This window comes from Cyprinodon variegatus, unplaced genomic scaffold, assembly GCF_000732505.1.
Source record: "Cyprinodon variegatus isolate N-32 unplaced genomic scaffold, C_variegatus-1.0 Scaffold607, whole genome shotgun sequence".
Classification (NCBI taxonomy): Eukaryota; Metazoa; Chordata; class Actinopteri; order Cyprinodontiformes; family Cyprinodontidae; genus Cyprinodon; species Cyprinodon variegatus.
In genome coordinates this window covers 252,901-278,393 of record NW_015151060.1, presented here as the reverse complement: position 1 = coordinate 278,393, position 25,493 = coordinate 252,901, and the positions used below count along the sequence as shown (strand labels likewise).

The 25,493-nt window shown below is 36.1% G+C and overlaps 1 protein-coding gene across 1 annotated transcript in view; it reads left to right on the top strand.

Moving 5' to 3' along the window:
• Positions 1–11,919, top strand: part of camk1d (calcium/calmodulin dependent protein kinase ID) — an 88,811-nt gene extending 76,892 nt beyond the window's left edge. Inside the window, exons 6-11 of the mRNA XM_015392805.1 lie at positions 1,896–1,971; positions 5,981–6,093; positions 7,839–7,917; positions 8,001–8,088; positions 8,214–8,454; positions 9,229–11,919. Of these exons, the coding sequence (XP_015248291.1) occupies positions 1,896–1,971; positions 5,981–6,093; positions 7,839–7,917; positions 8,001–8,088; positions 8,214–8,454; positions 9,229–9,353 (722 nt within the window). The 3' untranslated portion in view covers positions 9,354–11,919. The remainder of the gene's footprint in view (positions 1–1,895; positions 1,972–5,980; positions 6,094–7,838; positions 7,918–8,000; positions 8,089–8,213; positions 8,455–9,228) is intronic.
• The last annotated feature ends 13,574 nt before the right edge of the window (positions 11,920–25,493 follow it).

Here is a 25,493-nt window from a genome sequence, read left to right as displayed (position 1 = left end):
CAGTCTGCGGTATTGTAATTCTTGTGGTCACAAAGAGAAAGGTTTGAGAACCCATGACCTAACCTAAGCAGGCACCGGTTTTTAAATGTGTTTTTTAACAGAAAATATTACCTCTGGCAATTGTTTAAAGTTTGTAATTGGATGATAAATTAATAGACTGTATCTGAGTCCACAATAAATTAAGATGACCATGGGCTTCTAACCTTTGCTTTCACCTCTGATCAGACATTTAAACTTATTTAGCAACTCAGGTTATGTCACAAAATCCAAGAGTCATTCATAATCTGAAATAAGGGATAGAATTGAATAGAACAGAAAATCCCTTTATCTCCCACAATGGGGAAATTGTGGTGTAAAAGATAACAGAAGTGACCTTAGAAAAGTGTATAAAAATAAAATTGGAAAATAAACAAATAGAGAATTGTACTGTACAATGTTTTAACAATAGAAATACTCTGTATCTAGAGAATAAAAAATCAATAAACATCTGTGGACATTTTTACACTAACGGATATATGAAAAATAGCAGCATCATCAGAGATGTGCAGAATGGCAGCAGCATGTTATTTAACTGACTAAGATAGAAACTGTGCAAAATCAGCATGAATGTAACAACTTATTGAGGTTGTTGGGAACAGTGGTGGTTTTAGAGTCTTCCAGCTGCTGGGAGGAAGGATCTGTGATGAAGCTCCCTGGTGCGTTTAGGATGCAGCAGTCTGTCACTGAAGGAGCTCTCCAGTTCTGCAACAGCTTCATGCATGGGCTTGTTCATGATCAAGTAGTTCTAGAATAAATGGGATCCGAGAACAGAGCATTGAGGAAGCATTTGATCCAATTTTAAATTGTCAAATATTATTAAAAAGACTTGACCTGCCACCTCTCCAGTCAATTCTTAGGATTTTATGCCAACCATACATCTGAGATCCAGTACAACCAAGGATGGCTGCTGAGATAAACAGCATGTCATTCAAAACCTTTACCAATATACTACATATAAGGATTGCAGTATAGTAGTGTCCATTCTTATCAGAAAGGGGTCTATATTTTTATGATCTTCTTTAAAATCTTGAGTTTGATAATAAGGTTTAATTACTTATTATTCAGGTATCTAGACTGGGCTTCTTTAAGAGTGGTCTGCAGTCATGGTGATTAGATTCCTTTGGATAACTTGTAGGAACCTAATTACCATGGCTAGTGCTGCATCCAGGGTAATGGAGTGTTTTTGCCAAATAAACATAAGTTAGTGGGTATGTGGCATTTATTGTTGGTGTAGCCCCTTAAAATCCCACAGAATTACAGTGAATGTTCTCTGGTATTGAAAAAATGTGACCACATCATTGTATGGTATTGCATTGTTCAATGCTAAGCAACATATTTGATGCTGAAGTCAGTTTTACCAGAAATTCCTCTGGGAATGCTGACCTCAGTGTGTAAAATTGTCCTAAATCCAAATCCGGGAAAACAGAAACACTCAGAGAGGCCTTGGTGATGAGTCATAGTAGACCAGTAAACAGCAGGAGTATCCCAAGGTTACGTTTCACCCCACATATGTCTGGTGTCCCTACATGTCTCTGGCTGTGAGGACTGAAACAAGCGCTGCAGGTTTACTTTCAGGCAGTTGTGTTTGGGTCTGTAGGATGAGTTCGGGTTCTGATTGCTTGAAGGGAAGGTTGGGATTGTTGTTTCTTCCTGTCAGGTAGAACCTGATGAAGCTCAAGCAGCAACTTTCCCATCATAAACCGAACCACCATGTGATTTTAATTTGCACAGGCATGGACTGTCTGCATGTTTCCCCTGTTTATAAGCTTATTAAACTTTTTATAAAAGACACACGCCAGTGTTAATAGATGGCAGGTCCTTGAATGAAGTTTATGCCTCATTTTTGTCTTTCTCAGCTCCAGAGGTTCTGGCACAGAAGCCGTACAGCAAGGCAGTGGACTGCTGGTCCATTGGGGTGATCGCCTACATTCTGTGAGTAGCAGCCATCTTCCTTTACATCACTGTGCTCACCTCAGTGGTCCGTCCGTTTATCAATCCATCCATGCATTCATTCAAACATCGATCCATTTGATCATCCATTCATCCAGCCATCCATCCATTTTACCATCCATCCAATTATCCCACCACCATCCATCCATCCATTCATCCAACCACCATCCATTTGATCCTTCAACCATCCATTCATTCATCCAATCATCCATCCATTCAATCACCTATCCATCCATCTATCCAATTATCCAACCACCATCCATCCATTCATCCATCCAATCATCCATCCATCCATCAATCCAAACATCCATCCTTCCAACCGTGCATCAATTAATCATTCCATCCATTCCCTATCCATCCAACCACTCAACCATTAAGCATCTATCCATTTTTATCCATCCAACCTCTCATCCAACAATCCGTCCAACCATCCATCCATATGTCCCCCATTCATCTGTCCATCAACCTATTCTTCCCTCCAGGCATTTGTCCGTCCATCTATATGCCTGTCAGTCCATCCATCCATTCATCCCTAAGTCTGTCTTTCCATCTTTCCCTTTTCTGTCTGGGATAGACCACTTTCCCACAGCGTGATGCATCCACCATCTTGTTTTCCTGATAATGTCTTAGTTTTATGTCACAAAGCATTTTGTAAGAAGCCCAGAAGGTTTAATTTGGAGTTTTACTGCCATATTCAACTCCATTGAAGGACACTATTACCCCTAACTTCCCCACCGACTACGAGGCCATCAGTGTATTAGAAAGAGGTTAAACCAAAGTCTCTCAGCTTATCACTCCATTTCTATATGCGCTACCAACAGAATGAAATATTAGAGGTCAGAGGTCAGCAGCGTTCTAATGGGAGTCACAGTATCTGAGGTGGAAAGAGAATTTATATGACAGTGACTGATGTTTCCTGCACTGACCGTTGTGCTGGTTTGTCATATATAATCAATCTTCTTCTCTTCCTAACCTCCTAGTAGGAAATATCATGGTGTGTGAACATATGTACTTGTTTTGTTACCTGTTTAGGACCAACAGGCCTTATGGGGACCAAAGGCTGGTCCTAATGTGGCAGATCATCATTTTAACCATAGGGAGTCAGTTATCGTTAGGGTAAATGTCAGCGTTAGGCTTAAATGCAGTTACTAAAATAACTGTAAATCAATGTAGAGTCTCAATAGAGATAGAAATACATACTTGTGTGGGTGTGTGTGGGTTTGTACCCGTGTAGCCCTCAGAGTGAGGACCATTTCTCCAATTTCACCATCAGATTGAGGACCAGTTGTTGCAAAGTGAGGACATTTTGCCGACCCTCACATTCTATTTTGCTAATGGTTAGGTTTAGGGCTAACGTGTCAATTGGTTAGAGTTAGGGTGAGGTGTGCATTGGTAATGGTTAGGTTTAGGGTTAGGTCATAGAAAGGGTTGAAAATGACTTAAAATCAATGGGAGTCAGCACATGGTCCTCACTTTGTATAGCAGAACGAGTATGGGTGTGTGTGTGTGTGCTGAGTGAGAGCAGCTCACTGCTGCTAATTAGCCCGACTAGAGCTGGAAATCAGAGCTTGTTAGCTTGTAGCTGCTCAGATGGAAAGATCATATCAAGTAATTAACTGTGACAATCAACCAGGATCCTCAGTTTATGGACCCGTGTTCAGGAGAGCGATTCTGACCCTTTTTTGGTCTCAGCGTCTGTTTGCTCATGTTTTTATTTGTGCTCTATGGTTAGACAGGAACGTCTTCAAGTAAAAAGGGACAGAAAGCGTTCCTGTCTTTGCAGCAGGGAAAGTCCTGCTCTCTTTCTTCCTCTTGTTTTTATTTCTTCGATGTGAAATGATGGAGAATGGTATTTTAATGAGTTTTTACGAAACTCCCTCAGTACGTCCCTCTCTTTGGTAATGAGGAGCAGATGATGTTGTTTTTCAAGCAGAATAACCTCATAACCTTTTTTTGATTAAGATGTTTTTTTTATTGTTTCATAATTTTTTTTCCAATTTTTGATTTTCAATTGTTTTCATTGCTCAAAACAATATTGGAAGAACATCACTCCATACAGATCCACTATTGTTTTTTAGTTAGCTCACTTTAAAGAATCAGACTAGAATACCCAATAAATCATGTTCTTCTATATTGGAAACCATTAACCTGTTATAGAGTAGAATTATTCTGCTGCCTCTGATGTAGAGTAAAATTGGTCTGACAGAATTGATCATAATCAGAAACTTCTTTGTTTTCTTATAACCACTAAATTTTATGTATTCTCAGATAAAAAATCTGAAACGTGTGGCATACATTTATTTTAGCTTCCTCGGGTCATTACTTTGTAGATCCGCCTTGTGCTGCTGTTCCAGCTGCAGGTCTGTCAAAGGTTTTTCTCTTCTAAAGCCTCTAAAAAGTTTTCTATATTTAAATCCATCAATCCTCCTATCGACTCTGAACAACTTCCTTCACTTTTGCATTTCGGCAAAAAGGTTTAACTTTGGTGTCATTTATCCTTTAACTCCTTCCGTATCATTGCTCCATCCAATTCAGTGATTGCTGTTTTTTCTTGCTGCTGAATTTTTGATGTAAGTTTTTAATAATTATCTAAATTGAACAATCCTCTGAGGTCAGAACAGAAACGCAGCACTTATACTAAGTTTAAATTCCCTAAATACGGTAGATCAAATGTGGAAGGCTCCTATGATGCAAATAAATGCTGTTTTAACTTAATGTTATTTTGGATATTTTATGAGTATGAACTGAGTTAAAATATATGGTCATCCGGTTAACTCAGCACACATATGGAATAAATTCACCTCAATGCCTGTTTAAAATAAAAAATAATTATGATTTTCAATCATCTCCAAGTCAAACATATTTTAGTTAAATGAATCAATTGAAATCAAACTAAATTACTAATAACATAAAGAAGTAAAACACATGGTTGAAAACATAATCAATAAAAAGATTCTTTGATTTCAAACCATTCATGATGCAAATCCAAGAGGTGGAAAAAAACATTATTTGGTGAAATTATACTTTATTAAATTTGCTTATTCAGAAGTCAATTAAGAGTGGCAGCCTACTGAGACCCACTCCCACAGACTGCCACTCTGGGTCACTTAGCAAGACCCTTAACACCCACACTGCTCCCCAGGCGCCGCACAATGGCAGCCCACTGCTCCCCAAGGAGATGGGTTTAAAATTTAGAGAGTTAATTTCATTGCTTTGTACTTGTGACAGTTTAATGACAATTAAGTTGAATTCTATGCTAAACATAAAAAAATGAGTGTTAACCTTCTGTGATTATCTGTGGTGGGGTTGTGGGCTATTAGCTATCAGACACGATGGGACTTGTTTAAAAGGAAACATTTGCTATTTTCTGGCTATCAAATGTAATGAAAATATCAGGAAACACAAAGAATAACAGTAAATTAGTGTTTAAACCCTAATTGAACTCAAGTTTGTCTTAACTTTGGGTTGTCTATGCAAACCATATTAGCTGGTTTTATGCAACAGTAAACACTTGAGATGATCCAAAAATATATGTTTAAAAAAAAACAATATTATAGCTTGAAACTCCAGATCTCAGCTTTGAAAAGCTAAGGTGATTTTAAGTTCAGGAAAGCTTCGCTTAGGGTGTGTTGAACTAGGCTTTGTTGGTCTGCTGTTTGAGCACATCTGGGACCTCTGGCTCCAAGTTATTCTATAACTCAGAGAGGAGGTTTGCAGAAATCTGGTTCTGAAGGTGGCTTTATGGCTGCTAAACTTTAGCAAGGGTTGAGGAACAAAGTACATTTAGCTCTGCTCCTTGGGGTTTTTACCAAGTAAACCTACATGGACGCTGGTCCAACGATGTCCAAACTTAATATCATGGCTTATGGCATGACATCCCATTAAACTTGTATGATTTGTCTCATGTTTTTAATCAAATTATCAGTCAAACTGGATTTTAAATAGTTTATTATCTTGTTTTTTGTCAGTATTAATGACTTTCTTCCTCCAGACTGTGTGGTTATCCTCCATTTTATGACGAAAACGATTCCAAGCTGTTTGAGCAGATCCTTAAGGCTGACTATGAGTTTGATGCACCGTACTGGGACGACATATCAGACTCAGGTGAGCCTTACTCTACTTTTTTCTCTGTTTTACCTTACCATCATGGGAATCACACGCTCCACACACCACGTCTGCACCCAAGCCTGACCTCATTTTCCAGGGATAATAATGTTTGTGTCTTTGGGTCACTGCAATGGTTTCAGGGTTTGTTGCTGTCTGTGTCTCCCCTCATGAAGAACTTTTTTTTTCTATCAGCAAGAAGCTGGTGATGGGATCACCTGCTCCTATCAGATCTTCTTATTTATTGATTTATTTTTAAGTAAAGAAATTCAGCTCATTCTGCAGTGTTGCATCCAACTCTTATGTTTTAATGCAGAAAAATATGGAGAGATCTCACCTGATCTGAAAAAATAAAAAGCAATAGGAGCCAAATAGTCAAAACCAAGTATTTTAAAGTGAATTCTAAAATGAACTAATATGCAGTGAATCTCTCCTGTCTATCCCTAGCTAGTTGCTTTCTCCTGCACAGGTTTAATGTGCTACTACAGAGCACCATCCAAATGAGTCAAAATAAATAGTTCCTATTTAATCGCAAACATTGTAGATCTTCTTAAATGGTGCCGAGAACAGATATCTGAGGTACACCATGTGGTTTGACTGTAGATCTGCTGCCTTTTATTTAGTGAAGATCAAAACCCTTCTAGCTTGCATGTATTTTGAGAGGAAATTATGCTTTTAAAAAAAAAAGGTGTATATGGAAAAAAAGCCACACAAATAAAGGCTTATATTTAAATGTTTTGCTCATTTGAAGCCCATAAACTTTCTGATCAGTTTTTTTTTTTTATTATTTGTTTTTATTCATGGCTTATTTTTATTGCAGCTTTTTCGGTAAATTAAAAAAATCTTAAATTACAGCAAAATAAAAACAAATAAAGTGTCACTTTGAACTCATAATCCAAGCAAAACATCCATTAGTCTGTTTTTTTCTACTTAATCGAGGTCGTCTCAGATCTTTATTGCTGTTCTTTTACAAGTCTGTCGTTTCCCTGTTTTATTGTAATAACCTTCTTACCAACTAATTTATTCAAGCATATGTCTTTTGTGATACATTTTGAACAGAAACTGTTCTACAGGTCATAGGGATCTTATAACCCAAGTATTTTATATGGTGAATTATTTAAAATCTTAGAAAACACATTTCCAAAAAAAGTGGATAATCTTGCTCTAATGCTCCAAATTCTTTCAAATAAGGTACAATTAAAATGTACTACTAATTAGTGATCGCCTGTGATTTTTAGGTTCAAATCTGACTTTATATTCTTTTCAAATTGAAGTTTTTTTAACTGTATTGATCTTGATTTACCGGAAGGTGTCCATCCTCATCTCTGTCATTAGTTGCTGGTATTTAAGGAAATCTCTTTAGTCATAAATTTATTTCATATTTTGGAAACACCTCAGCGGGATTCCTTTGCTTTTTCACCATTTTTTTATTTTGTATCAGACCTGAGCGTTTTTTTTTATCACTGCAGATCTTAATAGTTTAGCATATGGATCAATGTGTCTGTCAATTAGCAATTATTCCTCTAATGATTTAATTTTAAACATTTCTAAGTGACGTTTTCTTCCACATAAACTTTTGCAGTGAATCATTGTGTTTCTACATTTAAAGATGTTTTATTTGTTACCTGCTCTCTATCATTTACAAAAAAATCCATATCTATGTGTTTTTTTTAGTTAATTACTTTTAATGTAAGAGTTTATTTGTTCTTTTTTATTTCTACATGTTTTTATTAATTTATTTTCAGCCAAGGACTTCATCAGCTGTCTGATGGAGAAAGATCCGGCCCGTAGGTTTACCTGTGACCAGGCTCTCAGACATCCCTGGTGAGGGGAAACACTCAACAAGTCCGCATGTTTACAGGCCACTGCTGCATGTCTGTGTGAAAATACCAAAATGTACATTTCAGGATCGCTGGGGACACAGCGCTGTGCAAGAACATCCACGAGTCAGTCAGCCGGCAGATCAAAAAGAACTTTGCCAAGAGCAAATGGAGGGTAACCTTCGTTCCCTGTTGATCATTCTAGCATCCTAGTTTAGTTATGCTCAAACTGCCCCTTTTTCTTATGAGATTATTACATTTTCTACATTTTTCTAACATAACTTTCATTTTACACCCCAGCAAGCGTTTAACGCCACTGCCGTAGTGCGGCATATGAGGCGACTGCAGCTTGGCAGCAGCAGCATGGGCAGCAGCATGGATGCGTCCAACCCCAGGCAGACGCAGAGACCGGCCCAAAGCCAGAGCCAGTCGGGCCAGAACTCGACCGCTCAGAGCCAAAACAGCGACCAGGCGGCGCAAAGCCAGGGCCCTGCTAAGAACCCCCCCACAGATAACAACGTAGCCGCTCCGCGCAAAGAATGTAAGTCAGTAGAGCTACAGAGTTTTATAGCAAATGCAAACAAAAATGATACAAATATGTGGACCAGTATGGAGTGAAATGCTGTTGAAATGCTGTTGAACACTTGCTGTTGAGCAGCAAAAATGTTGCTAAAGTTTATAAAGACCAGAGGAAAGCCCACCGCAGATGTAAAATAACATGATCAAACTAATTTCAGAAGTTTGAAAAATTTAAATATATCTTTAAAATAAAAAAAAGAAAAATAGATTTAAAAAAAACAGCAACTTTTTTTGTTATGTTAAAGTTCAATTCCTTGATTGCTTTTTTTATTTTATTTATTTATTTATTTTCCCTTTGACAGAAAATGTTCTTTGCTTCCAACAATAACGGAACAAAATTCACTCCGTACTTTATTACACCATACACCAAATAGACAGAAAACAACAGAGAATCACTGGTAATTACATTAGCAGCAGGTTTGGGCATCTCTATAAAAGTAGAAGTTATTTTATTCTTCTGTTTGGAAGCAGGATATTTTCAGGCTATTTCGCGTCAGAAACAGCCGTGTGTGTTTTGGGCTTCTTATCTACTAAGCTGTTTTCTAAAGAAGCCAATGAGTCAGCCCTGACTGCTCTTTATGACAAGGAGTCAAACCTGACGCCATTTAGATCCAAAATACAGCAGAATTTCTGATTGCTGGAGCTATTAAGTCTCAACAAACGTTAGTAACTAATAGCTCAGATCTGAGCTCTTGTTCTTCTACAGCGATATTAAGCTTCTTCCCATGTTTGCTAGGTCTCCCTGCACCCGTCACCCCCTGCAGCCTGGCATCTGCAGCCTCTTCCCCCGCTGCAGGGACGGAGCTGAACCGCCCCCACCCCTCAGCGGTGCCCGCCCCGATGATGACAGAGACCAAGTGACGCCAGGTCCCGCGGGGCACCAGCTGGGAGGCCACAGCGCTGTGAGGCCGAGAGAGAGAGTCCAAAAAGGGGAGATCCTACTCTCCGGAGTTCTTTCCTTCTCTTAGACGTGCCGCCCACCTAGTTCCCCGCCCTGCTCGAAGGAGAGCAGAGGACATCACTACCACCCTCCCCCTGAAACCCTTTACGATTCAAGCCACCGTTGCCATACTTTGCCCCCATCAGGACGGCTTGCAGGATTCTTCTTGTAGCAACGAAGCATCCAGTGACTCACTGAGGAGGTTTGCATGGTCCACTGCTCTGTGCTTTACGCTGCAACTGGGGTCATGATGGTGTCAATATTATTCAGTGTCGGTCAACTTCCCTATGGAATCTGGGCTATTCTTTTTAATTTAATTACCTTTTTTTTTTTACTGTTGACTGTTTGCAACCGGATTTTTTCATTCTTTATTCTTCCTGTTAATTTTAACGGTGGCATTTGTACCTTTTAGTAGACAGAGCATTGTCAAAAGGATATTTATTGCCACTTTGATATAATTACTGTAAATAAGCCATAACTGAGTTAAATGACAAGGAGTCATTTACTTCATTTTAAGTTAAGATGTTGTTCTGTAGGTGTTTTTCCAAAATAATGCCTCATTTCCCGTAATTCCATCGTCTCAATCCACCATCTCTATGTTTCAGAGGCAAGAGGTGCAAACTTGCTGCAAGTACATAAATGTGCTACAAACGCAAAAAAAAAAAGAGTGTATCGTGCAAACAGGTGAAAATACACGATAAAGGAAAACGCCGTAAAAGAAGAATATGCCGCACTCTGTGAAAAATTTAACGATGCGAAGAGGAAACAGGTTCCAAATACAGGAACAATGCTAAAACACATGGGAAGGAAAATGGCTGCAAAATAAAAAAATTTAAAAAACAGCTGGTTAGTAAAAGCAGAAAACTTGCCCCACATAGCAGAAGTGCTCTAGACCACTAGAGGGAGCCATGTTTTTTTTAACAGCAAATTGGTAAGAACGTTTTAGCAAAAGCTAAAATGCGACAGCAGTACGGCAGGAAGAGGAGCAAGTAAATTTCTTTCTGCCGCTAAGGAGCTCTATATATATTCATTACTCCTTCTCACCTACTTGGTGTGATGTATGCTAATACATGTCTTAACTTTTCATTGTTTAGCGCAGCAGTTCCTTTTACCAAAGAGTTCTTACTGATGACTCCATGAAAGATAAAATAACAGCTAGGAACGCCGATATGCTGTATTTAAGCTGAGGCTGCAATCGTTAAAAGACCAAATCTATCAAAGCCTCCTGGTTATATCTTTATGTACGGCTCCATATGAGTTGATGGTCAGCACCCCCTAGTGGTCTGGAGGACTTCAGTGATGCAAGGCTAGTTCTCTGTGTTTCTTCACTTGCAGTTGTTCTTGCAGTGATTTTTTCCTATGAATGCGATTTGTGTGTTTGCGTCATTTTGGTGCAGCAGTACATTTTGTGTTTGCGGCGCGTCTGTATGTTGACATACATATTTGATTTTAATGCAGCATGTGTCTTAAGCAGCGATTTTCCAGTTACGTGTGTTTTGTTTATTTGTGTCAACGTCATTTGTGTGTTTGAAGCACGTTTGCACCTTTTGGCTACCATACCATATTGTGTGTTTTGAGCATAATGCAAAATATAGCCTGACTGTCTTCTTTGCAATCATCTCTCTTGGTTTACAGAATTTTTTAACAATATTAGACATTTGTTATACATTTGGTGAAAATCAACACTCATTGTTGGCATTGTTAAAAAAACAAACAAAAAAACATTTGTATGTGTCCTTACAGGCTTGTTTTTAATGTTCTTGCTTGCAGAAGTGCTTTAAAAGGTACCATGTGACTGTTGAGATGTGGAGACCTGAGTTATGCGCTTTATCTTTTTTTGCACAGGGAAGGTCAGTGATGTCTCTGACAAATGAGTTGTCGTGTACATGGATTTATCAGGAAGAAAAAAAGAGATTGTAAACCTGTAAAAAAACAAATGGATGTCTTGTAGAGGTTGTTAATTGTGTGAAGTTGTCTGATTTGTTTAAAGATTTCTTGTAACAATCACCCTTTAAGGGAAAACACACAGGATACTTTAACCCATGCAGTAAATGGAAAGAAAGTTCTATAGATCTGTGTTTACTAGAAAACTGCCTCCACTTTAGAATGTTTGTATAAATGGAGTTCTCCTCTGATCCAATAGCTACTTTTACCCTTTGATGTTTTTCATGTTTTGTCACATTAAAACTACAATTCCTACAAGTACAAACTACAATTCCCTAAGGCAACACTAAGTAGAACAACTTTTTTTTACCACATAGGGTTTTTGAAGCAAGCAAAAAGCGAGATAGTGCTCATATATACTCATGGTTATGATATACTGTATTTTCCTGACTATAGAGCGCACCTCACTATAAGTCGCGTCCACTAAATTTTTTAGAAAACTGGAAATGTACACATATAAGCCGCTGATATCTACTGAACCATCTCCCACCTAACCTGTAGGGGGAGCTCTACATATAGTCCCTGGGGTAGGGATGAAGAAGAATGCTAGCTCCTGTTAGCTTGTATGCTAGCAGCAGTAAGAGCTTCTACTGAAAGTTGGGGCTTGGTTGGCTCTTTATTTCAGCTCTGCCAGAGTTGAGCCCGCTCTCTTCATTGGTTCGGCAGCTTCAATGCGCCAAATAAATGTCAAAATGTGTGAATTTGGGACAAATTTTTCTGTGTCGTGCCTGCTGTTAGCATGTTCTGGTGCTAAATGAACATTAGCCCCCTTATTCTTTCACCTCCAACTTTGACTTCCCCCTCTGGCGTTTAGGAAATATCCACAAAAATATCTGCACTTTCTTATAAACCGCGTGGTTTAAATCTGTACGTATAAAAATGTCAAAATGCTCATGGAGAGTAGTTTACATGTGTGTTAAGTGAACCTCCTTGTATAAGTACTTATGCATTTGGACTTTAGACAGAATTATGACCTCATATAGTTTATTAAGTTGCTGTTAAATGTTAAGCTGAATAACTACACAGTCATGTCATACAGGTTCCAGGGCAGCTCTAGACAGGGGCCAACGGGGGCCAGTGCCCCTGTAGAACTGGTCCCTGACCCAGTGCTGAAAACATACACTGCAAAAATAGAACTACATACATTTTTCTTGATAAGTCTACTTTCTCTTGATTTGCAGGGGTAGATTGGAGAATTTGCAGATGAAATAAGACAAAGTTTAAAATAAGAAAAAACTTCAGTTACAGAATATATTAGTATCTCTTTAAAGACAAAACCAATTATTCCTTTGACATAGCATCTTATTTACCTGCTCAAACGAAAGACAAATGAGCTTATTTAAGGAACTTTTTCACATTTTTAGATCACTTTTTACTGTATTATACCAGATCTTTTTTTTTTTTTAAACTGATTTGTCCCTTGTACCAGTTTGATATTTTACTGTAACAATTATTTATAAATTACAGTCAGCTTTAGGCTTTAGTTATATCAAAATAAGATCAAGATTCGACAACTTTAAGACTTTGTTTCAGTAAACAGACTAAACAATGCGCTCTTGCCTTATTTTTTTTTCTCCCTCTCTTTGTGTGATTGACATTCTTTCCCCAAGGAAAAAAAAACGCCCCCCTTGTACAGTATCTTTAAACTAGAACTGCCACTGGCATCCAATGCTCGAAGCGTCTTCAAAGATATCTTGCAAGGCAGCGTAACTCTTAACAAATTTCTCCACATGATGCATCCACTACCGTGTCTTAACAGTTATAATGTCAGCTGGTAGTTTTCCAGTCTTCTGAAGTTAATTATTTGGACTACTTCCAAGATTTCCTAAGAATTATTTCCATCCATCTTCCCATTAGCTCTGATTAACTCCTGGCTAAAGAAAAGCTTCTCCACTGCATGAGACTAGTTACTAAACTGCTAACTAGTAACTTCTGGAATCAGCAATGTCTGCTAAATTAAATTCAGTAGCATCAGAACAAAACTAATGCTTGTAAAATATATTAAAGTTTGCATTAATGTGACAAAATCTGAAAAAGGTTCCAAGGGTCAGAAGGTGATTCTGATGTACTTTGGTCCAGAGAAGGCGAGTAAATCCATTTCAGAGCATCAGGATGCTCTTTCACCTGCCGTTTCTTCCTGCTCAAATGAAGCCATGATCTCACCTTCTTGTTCTTTAAGCTGCACCCAGTTCAGAAGTCCTCAGGGAAATCTGCAGCTGCACTGTGAGCAGGCTAACACCAGTTTCCTGCTGTTTTTTTTTTTTTCTTTGATGGTCGATCACAGAGCTTTCCGGGAACCATGCATCCGAGCTCAGCTCTTATCCAATTGTCTTAGTGATTTGCAACATCAAGTTTGAGGATGTGGAAAAACTAAAGTAGTCCTTTCATTTGTGGACTTCCTCAAATTATAACCAGATTAGATCCATTTATAGCTTCTCTGTTGTTTTTTTGTGTTTTATTTTGTGTTTCCCAATGGATTCAATAGCTTAGCATCTTTCTTCTTTTTTTTCTTGTTTTTACTGGTACTGATTTAAACCAAACTGGTAGAGTTCATTTGTCAGACGTAATTCAAAAACACAAATTGTTCCTTGCTGGTTGCTTACTCTCAAACACATATCAGATTGTAATATCCTGATTAGATGCAATTTGTTTTTATAATCCCTTTATTGTGAATTGTAGCCAAAGACTTGTGTTTGCTTTTATGACTTATGTTAAAGCGGTTGACTAGTCACAGCAAAGTTATTCTAAAGGTAAAGTAGTTCAGAACACAAGCTAAAAACTAAGGGCTGAACTAAATCTGCAAACTGATCCAGAAACGTGTTGATCCCTTCTCTTTCCGTGTTCCTTTGTTTTTATTATTAACACAGTCGAGCTGTTAAAAGAAGAAAGGGGCTGTTCAATCTGCCCTGTCCAAACGCTGAGAAAAGCGGACCACGGCTTTTATTTTTATTTCTGTTTCCTCTGCTCTGTTAAACCTTTATATTGCTGCTAAAAATTGTTTCTTATTCAAAGCTAAAAGTGAGCAGATTTTCAATCATCTTGCTAAAATGTACCGCAACCACAAAGTTTTAAAATATAATCTTTAAAGGCATAGTTATGTTTTTATATATTTTTTTTTTTACTTGTCATGAAGCTAAATGTTACTTCACATTGGGAGCAAAGACGAAAGTGAACCTCTGATGTGTGGCTCCTCGCTTAGAAGTAGGAACCTTTATGTTGGTTGTAATTTATAGGGGAGTTGGTTGTCATATATGGAGTTAATTTTGCTCCATTATTGTTAAAAGCAACAAACATGTTTTGTGAATGGAAAAAAAAATTTTAAGCAAAAATGTAAAAAAAAAAAATGCATTTCAGACACTGAAAAACTTGTTCAGAAAAAAAAAAGTTTTAATAGTAATGTTGGAAGAATTATGATTTGAACATAAAGTGTCTGTGAAAAAACAAATGATCAATAATTTTGATAAAATTAAGTGTGAAAATAATAAAAAATAAAAATGAAACAAATCAAAAAACACTTCTGTTACTCCCAAAAGCTTTTTTTTACTTAATTTCTGAATAGCTTTTCTTCTTTTTTCTTCTAATTTCCATGTAGAAATAGTTCTTTGCTTTCAACAATAATGAAATGACATTCACTACATAGCCACAGCCCACAGCAATGGCCATTCTATATGAAAGAAAAGGTAATCAAAGCCTGTGTGCATCACAAAAGGAGTCCCATAAACATGATTAATGACTTTTCCACCTGGAATAAAAAATAGAATCACATATGCCTTTTTTAACCTTAAATTTTCTATTAAGTTGCTAAATAGAAAAGAGAGAGATTTAAACACAAATTTAGGTAAAGAGATAAAATGCAGAAGATTTTGTGTGTTTTAGCATAATACAGCCCTGATTTTTTTTTTTTTTTGCTTTCAGGCATCACAATGTAAGTCTATAACTATAGTAATATCTTGTGCTTGTATTTGGATATGAATTTGGATATGAAAATTGGACCTCCAAACCTATATAAAATTCGTAAAAAGCTTTGCATCACGTTAAATAAGTCATTGATCGCATTGCCCGGTAGTTAACCTGTGTTTGAAGTCATTGAAAGCTAATAATATGGTGTCACATTTATTTTGCTCTCAGGCAAAATCAACATACTTGCATGTATGTTAAATTACTTCTAGGCATGGTTTTTCTACCAATGTAGAAATGTGTGATTTTGTTGTGCGATGGTAGATAAACCATGTGCAGAAGTAATTTAACATACATGCAAGTATGTTTATTTTGCTCACGGGAGTTTTGATATAAATGTGACGCCATATGGGAAACACATAGTGGAGACATGGCTTACCACATATTTTGCCATTTTAACATAAGGTGGCACAAAACAAAACATGCAGAAAGTACAGCTTATTTGCTTAAAAGTCAAGTTTTAGTGAGTTAATTGAAACTGGCTAATCTCTGGGAAGCTGATTACCGATTAACAGTGATTATGTCAAGAAAATAAAATACGTAGACTTCCTTAATCTGGATCTGGATCATTCCCCACTAAATTAAGATTTTCTTGGCTTAAGCGAAACTTTTACTTTATTTGTAGGAACTTAAAAATAAAAAATTGTTTTCAGGACATCCTTTATGAAAGAAACACCATTGTTTATTTCCTTAAACTGCTAATCCGTGTTAGCATAGTGCTAGATATAAAATATGACCTCTAAGACTAGAGCTCACTTAAAATTTTATAATAAAGTGTAATATTCCCACCTATTTATTTTATAAAATATATTTTATTTGACCAATTAGCATTGATGTTATTTTAGTTTGGATAGGCACATACCATAACCTGACATCTGATTCCTCACCTCTGTGTGTGTTAATGGTTTAATGCGAATGCGAAAATGATAATGGCAGAAAGGTTCCCAAAAATCAGTTTATAAGATAATGCCGTGACTTTTAAAGATATTTTTTAATTTGGCAGAAGTCTGCAGGTTCTTTGATCTAGCTAGGACTAGCCGCTAGCTGGATAGCTACCCATGCAAATTATTAATTGGATTCCATGATTTCAGGGAAATATAGAGCACGTAAAAAAAAGAAAAGAAAAAAGAAAGGTCCCATTAAGAAGTGGAATAGTGAACTGGCATAATTAGCACTTTTTAAATTCTGCTTAAACATTATAAACAGCTAAAATCTTGAGTCGTTTAAGATAAATTTTGATTAGTTTGTCCCCAAACAGCCAAAACCAAACCAGACCACTGCCATTTTAGTCAGCACTAATCTGAGAGGTCTCAATATTTTATTCAAAAGATAATTCATTAACATTTAATTTGACATTTTTGATGGTTGTTCGCGCTTAAAAAGGCAAAATCTTAACATAACAAATGATCCTGGGCAAAACTTCTCTGAACTTTCAAGGTTTGATAGACATGTAAAGAAATGTACAAACCAAAATACTGATTGATTTCTACATCAATGTAACTCCTTATCAGAAAGGTAACTTTGAATTAGCAAGCATTTAGGGATACTTGTTACGATATACGTGTCACAATATGATGTATCCCAATACATTAACAAAGATGATATATTATGATTTTGTTGATTAATTTAGCTCTGTAAAAATAGCTCATAAGATCTTGTTGCTCTGCTGCTGGTGCAGAAAAAAATAAAAGGCTCTTGGGAGGTGCACTGCCAACTAGTGGCTGGAGGTTTAAGAGCTAAAAGTAAGACCATGAAATTGATGCTGCCGTATTAACATTTTTTTCCATTCGGTCGTATTTTTAATCAATACAAATATGAATGAAAATATTGAAATATAAGGATATTTAAATGAACTGAGTTTTTTTTTACTTACATCCCTATTGGTGATGCCATTCCTTCCATCTTTATTTCTTCTTCAAAATAATTGCTTAATTAAAATTGACAATTTTTGGGGTTGTTTTGGTATTGAAGTGATGTTGTAATGATTAAACTATGCTTTGTTCGCTGTCTTTCTCAGACCAGCTGTTAGCTTTATTATTAACTAAAGGTCCCACAGAATTTTTATTCTCTGGGGTTTAAGTATTATAACATCTGAACAGAATCTCCCTTTAAATCATCCCTTAAAAGGAACCAAGATAGTATTAAGTTAATTTCAAAGCATTTACATTGTATTTCAAAGGATATGACGTCTAACATAGTGTTATAATAATTTTTTTCTTATTTACAGTATCTGTGTGACACATTTAAATGTAAAAAATTAAGAGTATTTACTTTTCAATGAGATTCGCCCCTAAATATATGTAAAATAAAAACAAATTGATAAAATATTAGAGTTTTAAACAGTGGAGGAAATCAGCTTGTTTAATGTTACGTCCAACCCAATAAATCCTCAATCAAAAATGTATAAGACCGTTAAACTCAGCCGAGCTGGAAGTTTTTTTTCAGCTGAAGTAATCCCCAAGAATTATTTGCACTTCTTTCAGCCCCCTATTTATATCTCATGTTATATAATTTCCATAGAGAAACCTGATGGTCAGAATGTTGTATGTATTTATGTAACTGAGGGGAAATTTAAGGGCTTTTGTCAAATTATCTTAATCTGGTTAATTGCTGTGACCGTATACGTTGCAGATGATTTCTATGCATTTGTTGTTTTAAACTCTAACATGTTTTTATGGCTTTTTCTTTGATGCAGAACCAGAAAAAGCAAAGATTAGCTGCTCTAGTAGAAAGTATTACATGGATTCCCTGTTACACCTTAAGACTTTAAGCCACTTTCTTACCAATCATAATTATTGATAAATAACTTAAGTTTGTATAGTATTAGGGGTATTTCTCTCACATAGGGATGTTATTAAAGCCACAGGTTAATGCTTTGTGTTTATTGGATATTAAATGTATGTCTTTAACCTCAATTGAGGCTTTAAATTGTGTGTTTTTTGACTGAGAGGCAGGTTGAGGATCCCACTCATGCTCCTCATGGGTTTTATTAAGGGTGCACCGATTGAACATTTCTAGCCTATCACCGATACAGCTCTTAAAAAAGCCAATTTTTTAAAAAGATACCAATTTATTTTATGATTGAGAGCTTCATTTGTTAAATGACCACAAAAGATCATCAATATTTTAATCTTGTTATAAAAAACATTTACCGCTAACCATGAAACAATAAAAAAGTCTGAAATAACTCTTCTAAAATATAAATGCAAAATAATTTAATTTAAGTAAGTAATTTAGAGTAATGATGTTTTATCCATAAAAATTATTTATGGAGTAACTTTCTTTTCTGTCAGAATTTTTCCTTTTAGATTTTTTTTCTAATACATTTTTCTTTTTATATTTTTTTACCAATTTGTTTTTTAACAGAATTTCTATTTTACATTTTGTGATCTATAAAATGCAATTTGAAAAGAACACAATATGTAAAACGCATTCTGAAAAATATACATTAAAAAAACTCTACACATTAAAGGTATTAAAAGTATGAAAACATTTCTGTAGGTTTCATTTCTCGATTCCATTAATTTACAAACATGTTCTTTGCTCGCAACAATAACGAAACAAAGTTAACTCCGTACGATCACACATCTTCCATACTTATGGAAATCTGACTAGCTGAACAATCGGTGCACCCCAAGTTTTTGTCTGCTGTTTTTATTTTTGAGAGCATCTGATTGAAAATTGTTAATTTTAATCATGCTACTGTAAATAGATTGTGAATATGAATTATCTTTTCAGATATTTATGGGTTTTGTTGTTCAGGAATGTGTGAATGGATGCGTTGGTATGTGTTGGGGGAAGCTGATTGTATTATCTATGGAATGTTTAATGTGAAAATGAAAAAAAAAGAAAACTAAATTCCTTTTTACCCTCTGGCTACTGTAAGTTTTTTAGCAGGTGAACATCATCAGTTTTCCACCTGCACCAAAACAACATAATTTACCAAACTCAGGCTAATTTTTGTTTTTATTTTTGTTTTCTGCCACTCTAAAGGAAGAAGTCCAAAGCTGTGATCAACTCAGAAAAACACTGTTATGGACATCAAGCTGTTTTTACTTTAAGCTAGAAATTTCTGGACTTTCTTGTTTTACTTTTTCTTTAAATGAAGAAGTTGCAGAGCTGCACCACCACAAAGTACAAGAAAACAAGCATGCTGGGTAGAAAAACGCTTCTAGGATAAATTTCACATTAAATGTTTGCATTATCTTATAAGCCCTTGTATGGTGTTCCTATCTCTATGTGTTATGTAATGATGTACACAGTCTGATATGCATGAGCCTTCAAAAAGCAGAGAGAGAAGAGTTTCAGTCCTGTAAACAGACAGAGAATGCACTGTTTCACTAATCAACTAACAAAAAATCGATTTAGAGTCTGTAAAATTAAATTCAAGAAAAGTAAAATCCGACAGCTGAAAAATACAAATATTTTGTTGCATTACAAGTACAAACTTAAATAATGTTGGGATTTTTACATCAGACCAAGAAGACGTTTACTGCATGACTATGAAGTTGAGATTTTGGGGAACCTCTTTGAATTTAGATACAGGAAATCCAAGAGTAAATTGAACAAGTCGCCGATTTAGTAAATGTATTCATATTCTTTTAATCATGTATGATGTTGCTTCCACTTCATTGTTCTGCATGATTTGGTTTCAGTTTTTTTTTAACACAAATAACATACATTAAAGAGTATGTTACTTGATATATTTTTTTTTTAATTTAAGACAGTAAATATCTATAATGGTTAAATCACAAAGCAAAACTTTTTGTCTATTCCTTAAAGAGAAAAAAGGCTAAAAGAACCTGTTTTCAAACAACTAAGAGGTTTAAACTCTTCAAAATCACAGAATAATTTAGAGGAAATGGTGGTTGGAGGTGGTGCACCTTTAATTATATACCCCTACCAAACTTTGACCATGTAAAATGTTCCCAGTTGTAACATGTGTCTAATGTTAAAGATGAGGCAGTGTAAACAGTACCTTTCTTCTGTACCAGGGAACAAGTGCTGTTTTCAGTTCACATTTCACACAGGAAGTTTATTATTGACGCGCCGTCTCTTTTCTTCCATTTACTATGTAAATGATCACTGTTTTCTCTGGAATCTGACCAATGTGAAAATCAGAAGGTTCTTTAAATAAACTTTATCAGCTCCTGTTCAGTTTTGAAAACTGGAGTTGTTTTATCATTGTTAAATCCACTTTGGCCTGGGCCCCTCTAGGATTAGCCATTAGCTTTAGCTTCTGAACTCCCCCTTCAAATGCTTTCTTTTTCTTTTATATAAACAATGTGATTAAATTCGGACCCTTCTCTTTCTTTGAGAACTGCTGTTTGGACTGAAACTTTCTCTCCGCTCTTTGCTGGGACCCTGTGTCTCTCTGTGGTTGTCCTCGCCAAGAGCCCGCTAAGCTAGTTGGCCGTATTTACTCTCTTGCATGTAACCACAACAAACCACCATCCCGTGCACCATTGTCGCGTTGACGACACCCTCGTGACCACCTTTATTGTGGTGTGATGAAGACAAAGACGACTTTCTGTTAATGGGGCTTGTATATGAGATGCCTTCGACAATCATGTTCACATATCAGACCTACCATGACGCCACAGGCTGGAGCGACTGATTCTGTTTGTTTTTCTGGAATAAAACCTGAATGACCACATCTTGACTCCCGGTGTGTGTTTTTAGGGACTAATGTTACTAAACATTTAGTTAATTTTTTGCTGTTTTTACTGCCACTTCTTACATGCATACAGTGTCTTGCAAACGTATTCAACATCTCTTGACCTCTGTCACACAGCTCTAAAAGCTATTGTGAATCTGAAACATGACTAGATTAGACATTTACACACTTCCATTCAGCTTTACTGAGCTAAAGGTCTTTATGTTATTCTTTTACATATAGGAATCATTTTTAAAGTCGTGGGGAAACTGCCGATCCAACCGTCTCTAACGACTTGCACGAGAGAATAAAGTGAATGTGATTAGTCGTTTATCAAGAGGGCGAGATTGATGTGGTGGACGGTTCGCAAGCATGTTTGGTTGTGGACGGTTTCTCATAAGCATCTTGCTAACCAGTTAGCAACTTAGTGCTAGTCGGTTCCCAATGGGAAATTACATTGAGATGAAGTAGCACTAAATTGGTGACAACGGCTACGTTCACACTGCAGGCCTCGATGCTCAATTCCGATTTTTTTTTTAAATACGATTTTTTGCATTGCAGTTCACATTTCTATATATATATGCGACTTGTGTGTGATCTTCTGTGTGAACTGCAGTCATAGAACCTAAGTGTCCTGCATGCGCAGTAGAGGACGCAATGACGTCACAACTAAGCGAGCTCTGTTTACGGAAGTAAAACACAGAGCACCCTATGACTTCAAGACTTTGGTTATTATATATATTGTATATATTGTCTCTTGACACTTGATCTAAAGTCTTGATCTAAATCTAAAGCATCCTGCAGACCAAACTCACTATGGTGTAAATTTTATTCCATTTTTTTCCATACCTTTTTTTGTTGCAAATGTATATTTGCAAAAGAAGTAAAAACACAACAAAAATATTAAACAGCCAAAGAGGAATTAAACTTAATCTAAAAATAAAATTTTTGAGAGTAACTTTTTTTCTCTATTTTATTTTTCACAATTATTTTGTATTTTTCAAAAAAAAATTTCTTTTTTTTTACAGTTTTATATTTGCTTTCTTTTATTTCTCTTTTTCAGGTTTAGTTTGACTACTTGCCTTCCTTCCAAATTGTGTTTACCAGATTCTCTCACATTATTCTCACATGTGAGAGAATAACCATTTCTTTTGGTCTGCATAAACATTGGCCCAACATATTTATTGGTCAATGTGCACGACAAGAGCAAACGTATTGGCTTGAGATGAAAACTCAATCTGAAAAATAGAAACTTGAAAAATCTAAAGCATGGAATCTATTTGAAACATTGAAAAGACAGCACTTGAAGAAATAACTTAGAAATAATTAAGTTACTCTCATAACTTTTATTTTTATTGGTAAAAAAAAAAATTTCAGTTCCATTTCTGAATTGCATTTTTTTCAAATTCAAATTTACAAAATGCGTTCTTTCATTGCAATAATAATGGAACAAACTTCACTCCATACAGTGACGCTTAGCCCAGTGATTCCTCAATTAGGGTATTTGCCCCAAGGAGGGCTCAGTGTAATTGCAGATGGGGTATGATATAAATAAATTAAATTATTTATTTTATCAGGGTTTTTCAATATATAAGCAGCTACATGTATTATAATTTGATCACACTTTAAAAGTAGTAGTTTAGTGATTTGAAGGAGATTTTAGTTTATTCTATTTGCTACATGTTATCTACTGCAGGGGATTTCTCTGTTTTCAACAAAAGAAACAAATGTTTATAGGGAGGAGGGGGTACAAAAACTTTCTTGTAAGCCAAAAAGGGGCTCAGGAAGAAAAAACTAAAAAAAGGTTTGGGAACCACGGGCTTAGTCGGCGTTTACTGTGCAGCAGATGTTTGGTAAAACAAAGACTTTAGAGACGCGTTACCTTCACTGCCTCAGGCTGGAAACATTCTTAGGGTCAAAACGGTTCACAACATGCCGCCGGCAGATGTTGCTAGGCTGTAAAACTGGACTTATGAGTCTCTTCAAGTTTCCTTCTTTTCAGGAGCCATTGACCAAAACTAACTAATGCTTACTGTAAATGTTTGGTGATATGAAAACAAAAGCATCAGGAAAGCTCAACCTTGAGTCCTACAATAGATTCTCAGATGGATTTAGTCCTGCAGAGATCCAGGTAGAATGATCGTCAGGCACGAGAAGCTTTCTCTGAAAATAATAGAGAAAATCACTGAGTAAAAGAAAGTAAACAAAAAAGAGAGGTGTTTGGTTGAAGACATTATTTAAGAAGTGGGTAACTGATTGTAATGTCTGATTTTTATTTTAAGAATTATATAATTAAAAAGACGAACCATAAAATCATTTGAAAATCTAGTATTTTTTGTTAATACAATAAAAATTTGTAAAGAGAATTTAAAGCAGCACATGCAGTGTATTTGAGTCATTGCCACAGAACTCTGGTTCTGGTCCATTCTAACATTTCCCTATGAACTATCCCATTTTATCTCTGGTTGCATGTTTAAAGTCCTTTCCCTGATTCAAGACAAACCTCCAGCCTGGGTTCAATTACACTCCTCTTATATGGAGAGACTTTTGTTTAAAAAAAAACAATATTAACTCTAGAACTCCCATGGCCGTCAATTGGATGGTTCTGAGATTTTGAAGTGAAATAACTTTATTTAAATTAATCTTATGTTGGTTATGTTAACTGACTTCTATGTGTCTATATTTCCTAAATTTTCATGTTGTTTTTTAAATAAAATAAAAACGTAAAAAATAAATATGGTTAATTTTACCTCAATCTCTCACAGCCATAATTTTGTGCATTTGTGGCGTTGTCCATTTTCCCAGTGGTTGGTTGACTTTTGGTGCCGTTGCCAAGCAACCAACATTCTACTGTGAAAGCTGGAATTCTTTGGCTAACAGAGAAAAATGGCTTTCAGAAGAAATCTAACAGCAAAACAGGCTTTAGAAATGCTTCAAAATATTGATGATAGCGATTCGGGTGGAGAGGGAGAGACCGACGATGACAACTGGTTTATCATCATAGGAAGCAGCCGTCTTTTACAATCTGCTAAAAATCAGATCAAAATCTGATCATCACCATCAGAGGTGGTCAGCAGCGCCAATTTCCTGGGGGTGCAAATCACAGACACCCTCACCTGGAATATAAACACCACCTCACTGATCAAAAGGGCACAGAAGCGCTTGGACTTCCTACGGAGGATGAGGAGAGCCCACCTGCCCCCACCCATCCTCACCACCTTCTACAGAAGCACCATAGAGAGCGTTCTGACCAGCTGTCTCACTGTGTGGTGTGGAGGCTGCAGCGCCTCAGACATTTCATCCCAGCACCGTGTGTCCTGAGCCAGTAACATCATCAATGACCCCTCACCCCCCCACCATGGACTGTTCTCACTGCTGCCCTCTGGGAAAAAGCTTCACAGTGTTCAATGCAGGTCCAGCAGATTCCATAACAGCTTCTTCCCCACTGCCAACAGACTGCTGAGCTGTTGAGAAAACTCTAAATCATGTCACAGACCCTGCATCAAACTGACAACAGCAGACCAAAAATTCTGCATATTTGCACCATATGATTGAATGCTCTAAACTTTCATATCAATGCATTTTTTTTGCACCATGTTTTTTCTCCCTCACTGTTTACATTTGATCACTGATGCACTTTATGGAATGGAAATGTCATGTGAGCTGAACAAAACTAAATGTCGTTTGTATACACCCTGTGTATACAAAATGACAATGAAAAGACAATAAAATGACGATAAAAAGTCTAAATAAAATTGTAATTTCAAACCTTGAACCTGCGTAGTAAAACAGTATTACTCTAAAACAGTTTTATTTATTATTCTGATTTATTTTTAATACCAATTTAGTTTAAAAATGGGTTTATATGGCCCACTAGAACCATTTCAGTTGATGACATCATGTCACACGTCAAATTAACTGCCAGTGGGAGCTTTGGTAGGATCAGAATTCTCCTAGTGTTAAAGATGCAATCCAGAAATTAAACTTTAAAAAATGTGTGATTCAAAACAAGGATTTTGAGCATAAATTTGCTGTTTTCTTAGATTTTATTTTTGTTAATTAGTTTATTTCATATTTTATGTTTGTTTAGATTTTATCTTTTTACACTTCTTAAACTTTTTCATGTTTTGTTTTTTTATGTGATATTTTAAGCTTTATTTTCTAATTTTTTTTCCTTTAGTGTGCATTTCTTTTTTTATGTAATTTTTTCTTAATCCAGAGCAAAGCCCGCCCCTAGAAGGTAAAATAATGTGAACTGTAAAACACATTTTAGAGATAATGCAATTTGTTTACAGTTTTTTACAGTCACTAGGACACATTTCTCAATACTTAGGTCACTTTTTCAAAACTCTTCACACAGTGAGCACAACAGAAGTATATGTGGGCTAAACTGTGGATCATTTATCATTGCTTTGGCACAAAATGCATTCAATGACTCCTTCTTTCAAATTCCATTAATTCTTTTCTCACTTCGACACAACAACCGCCAAAACTCTGTGTATCT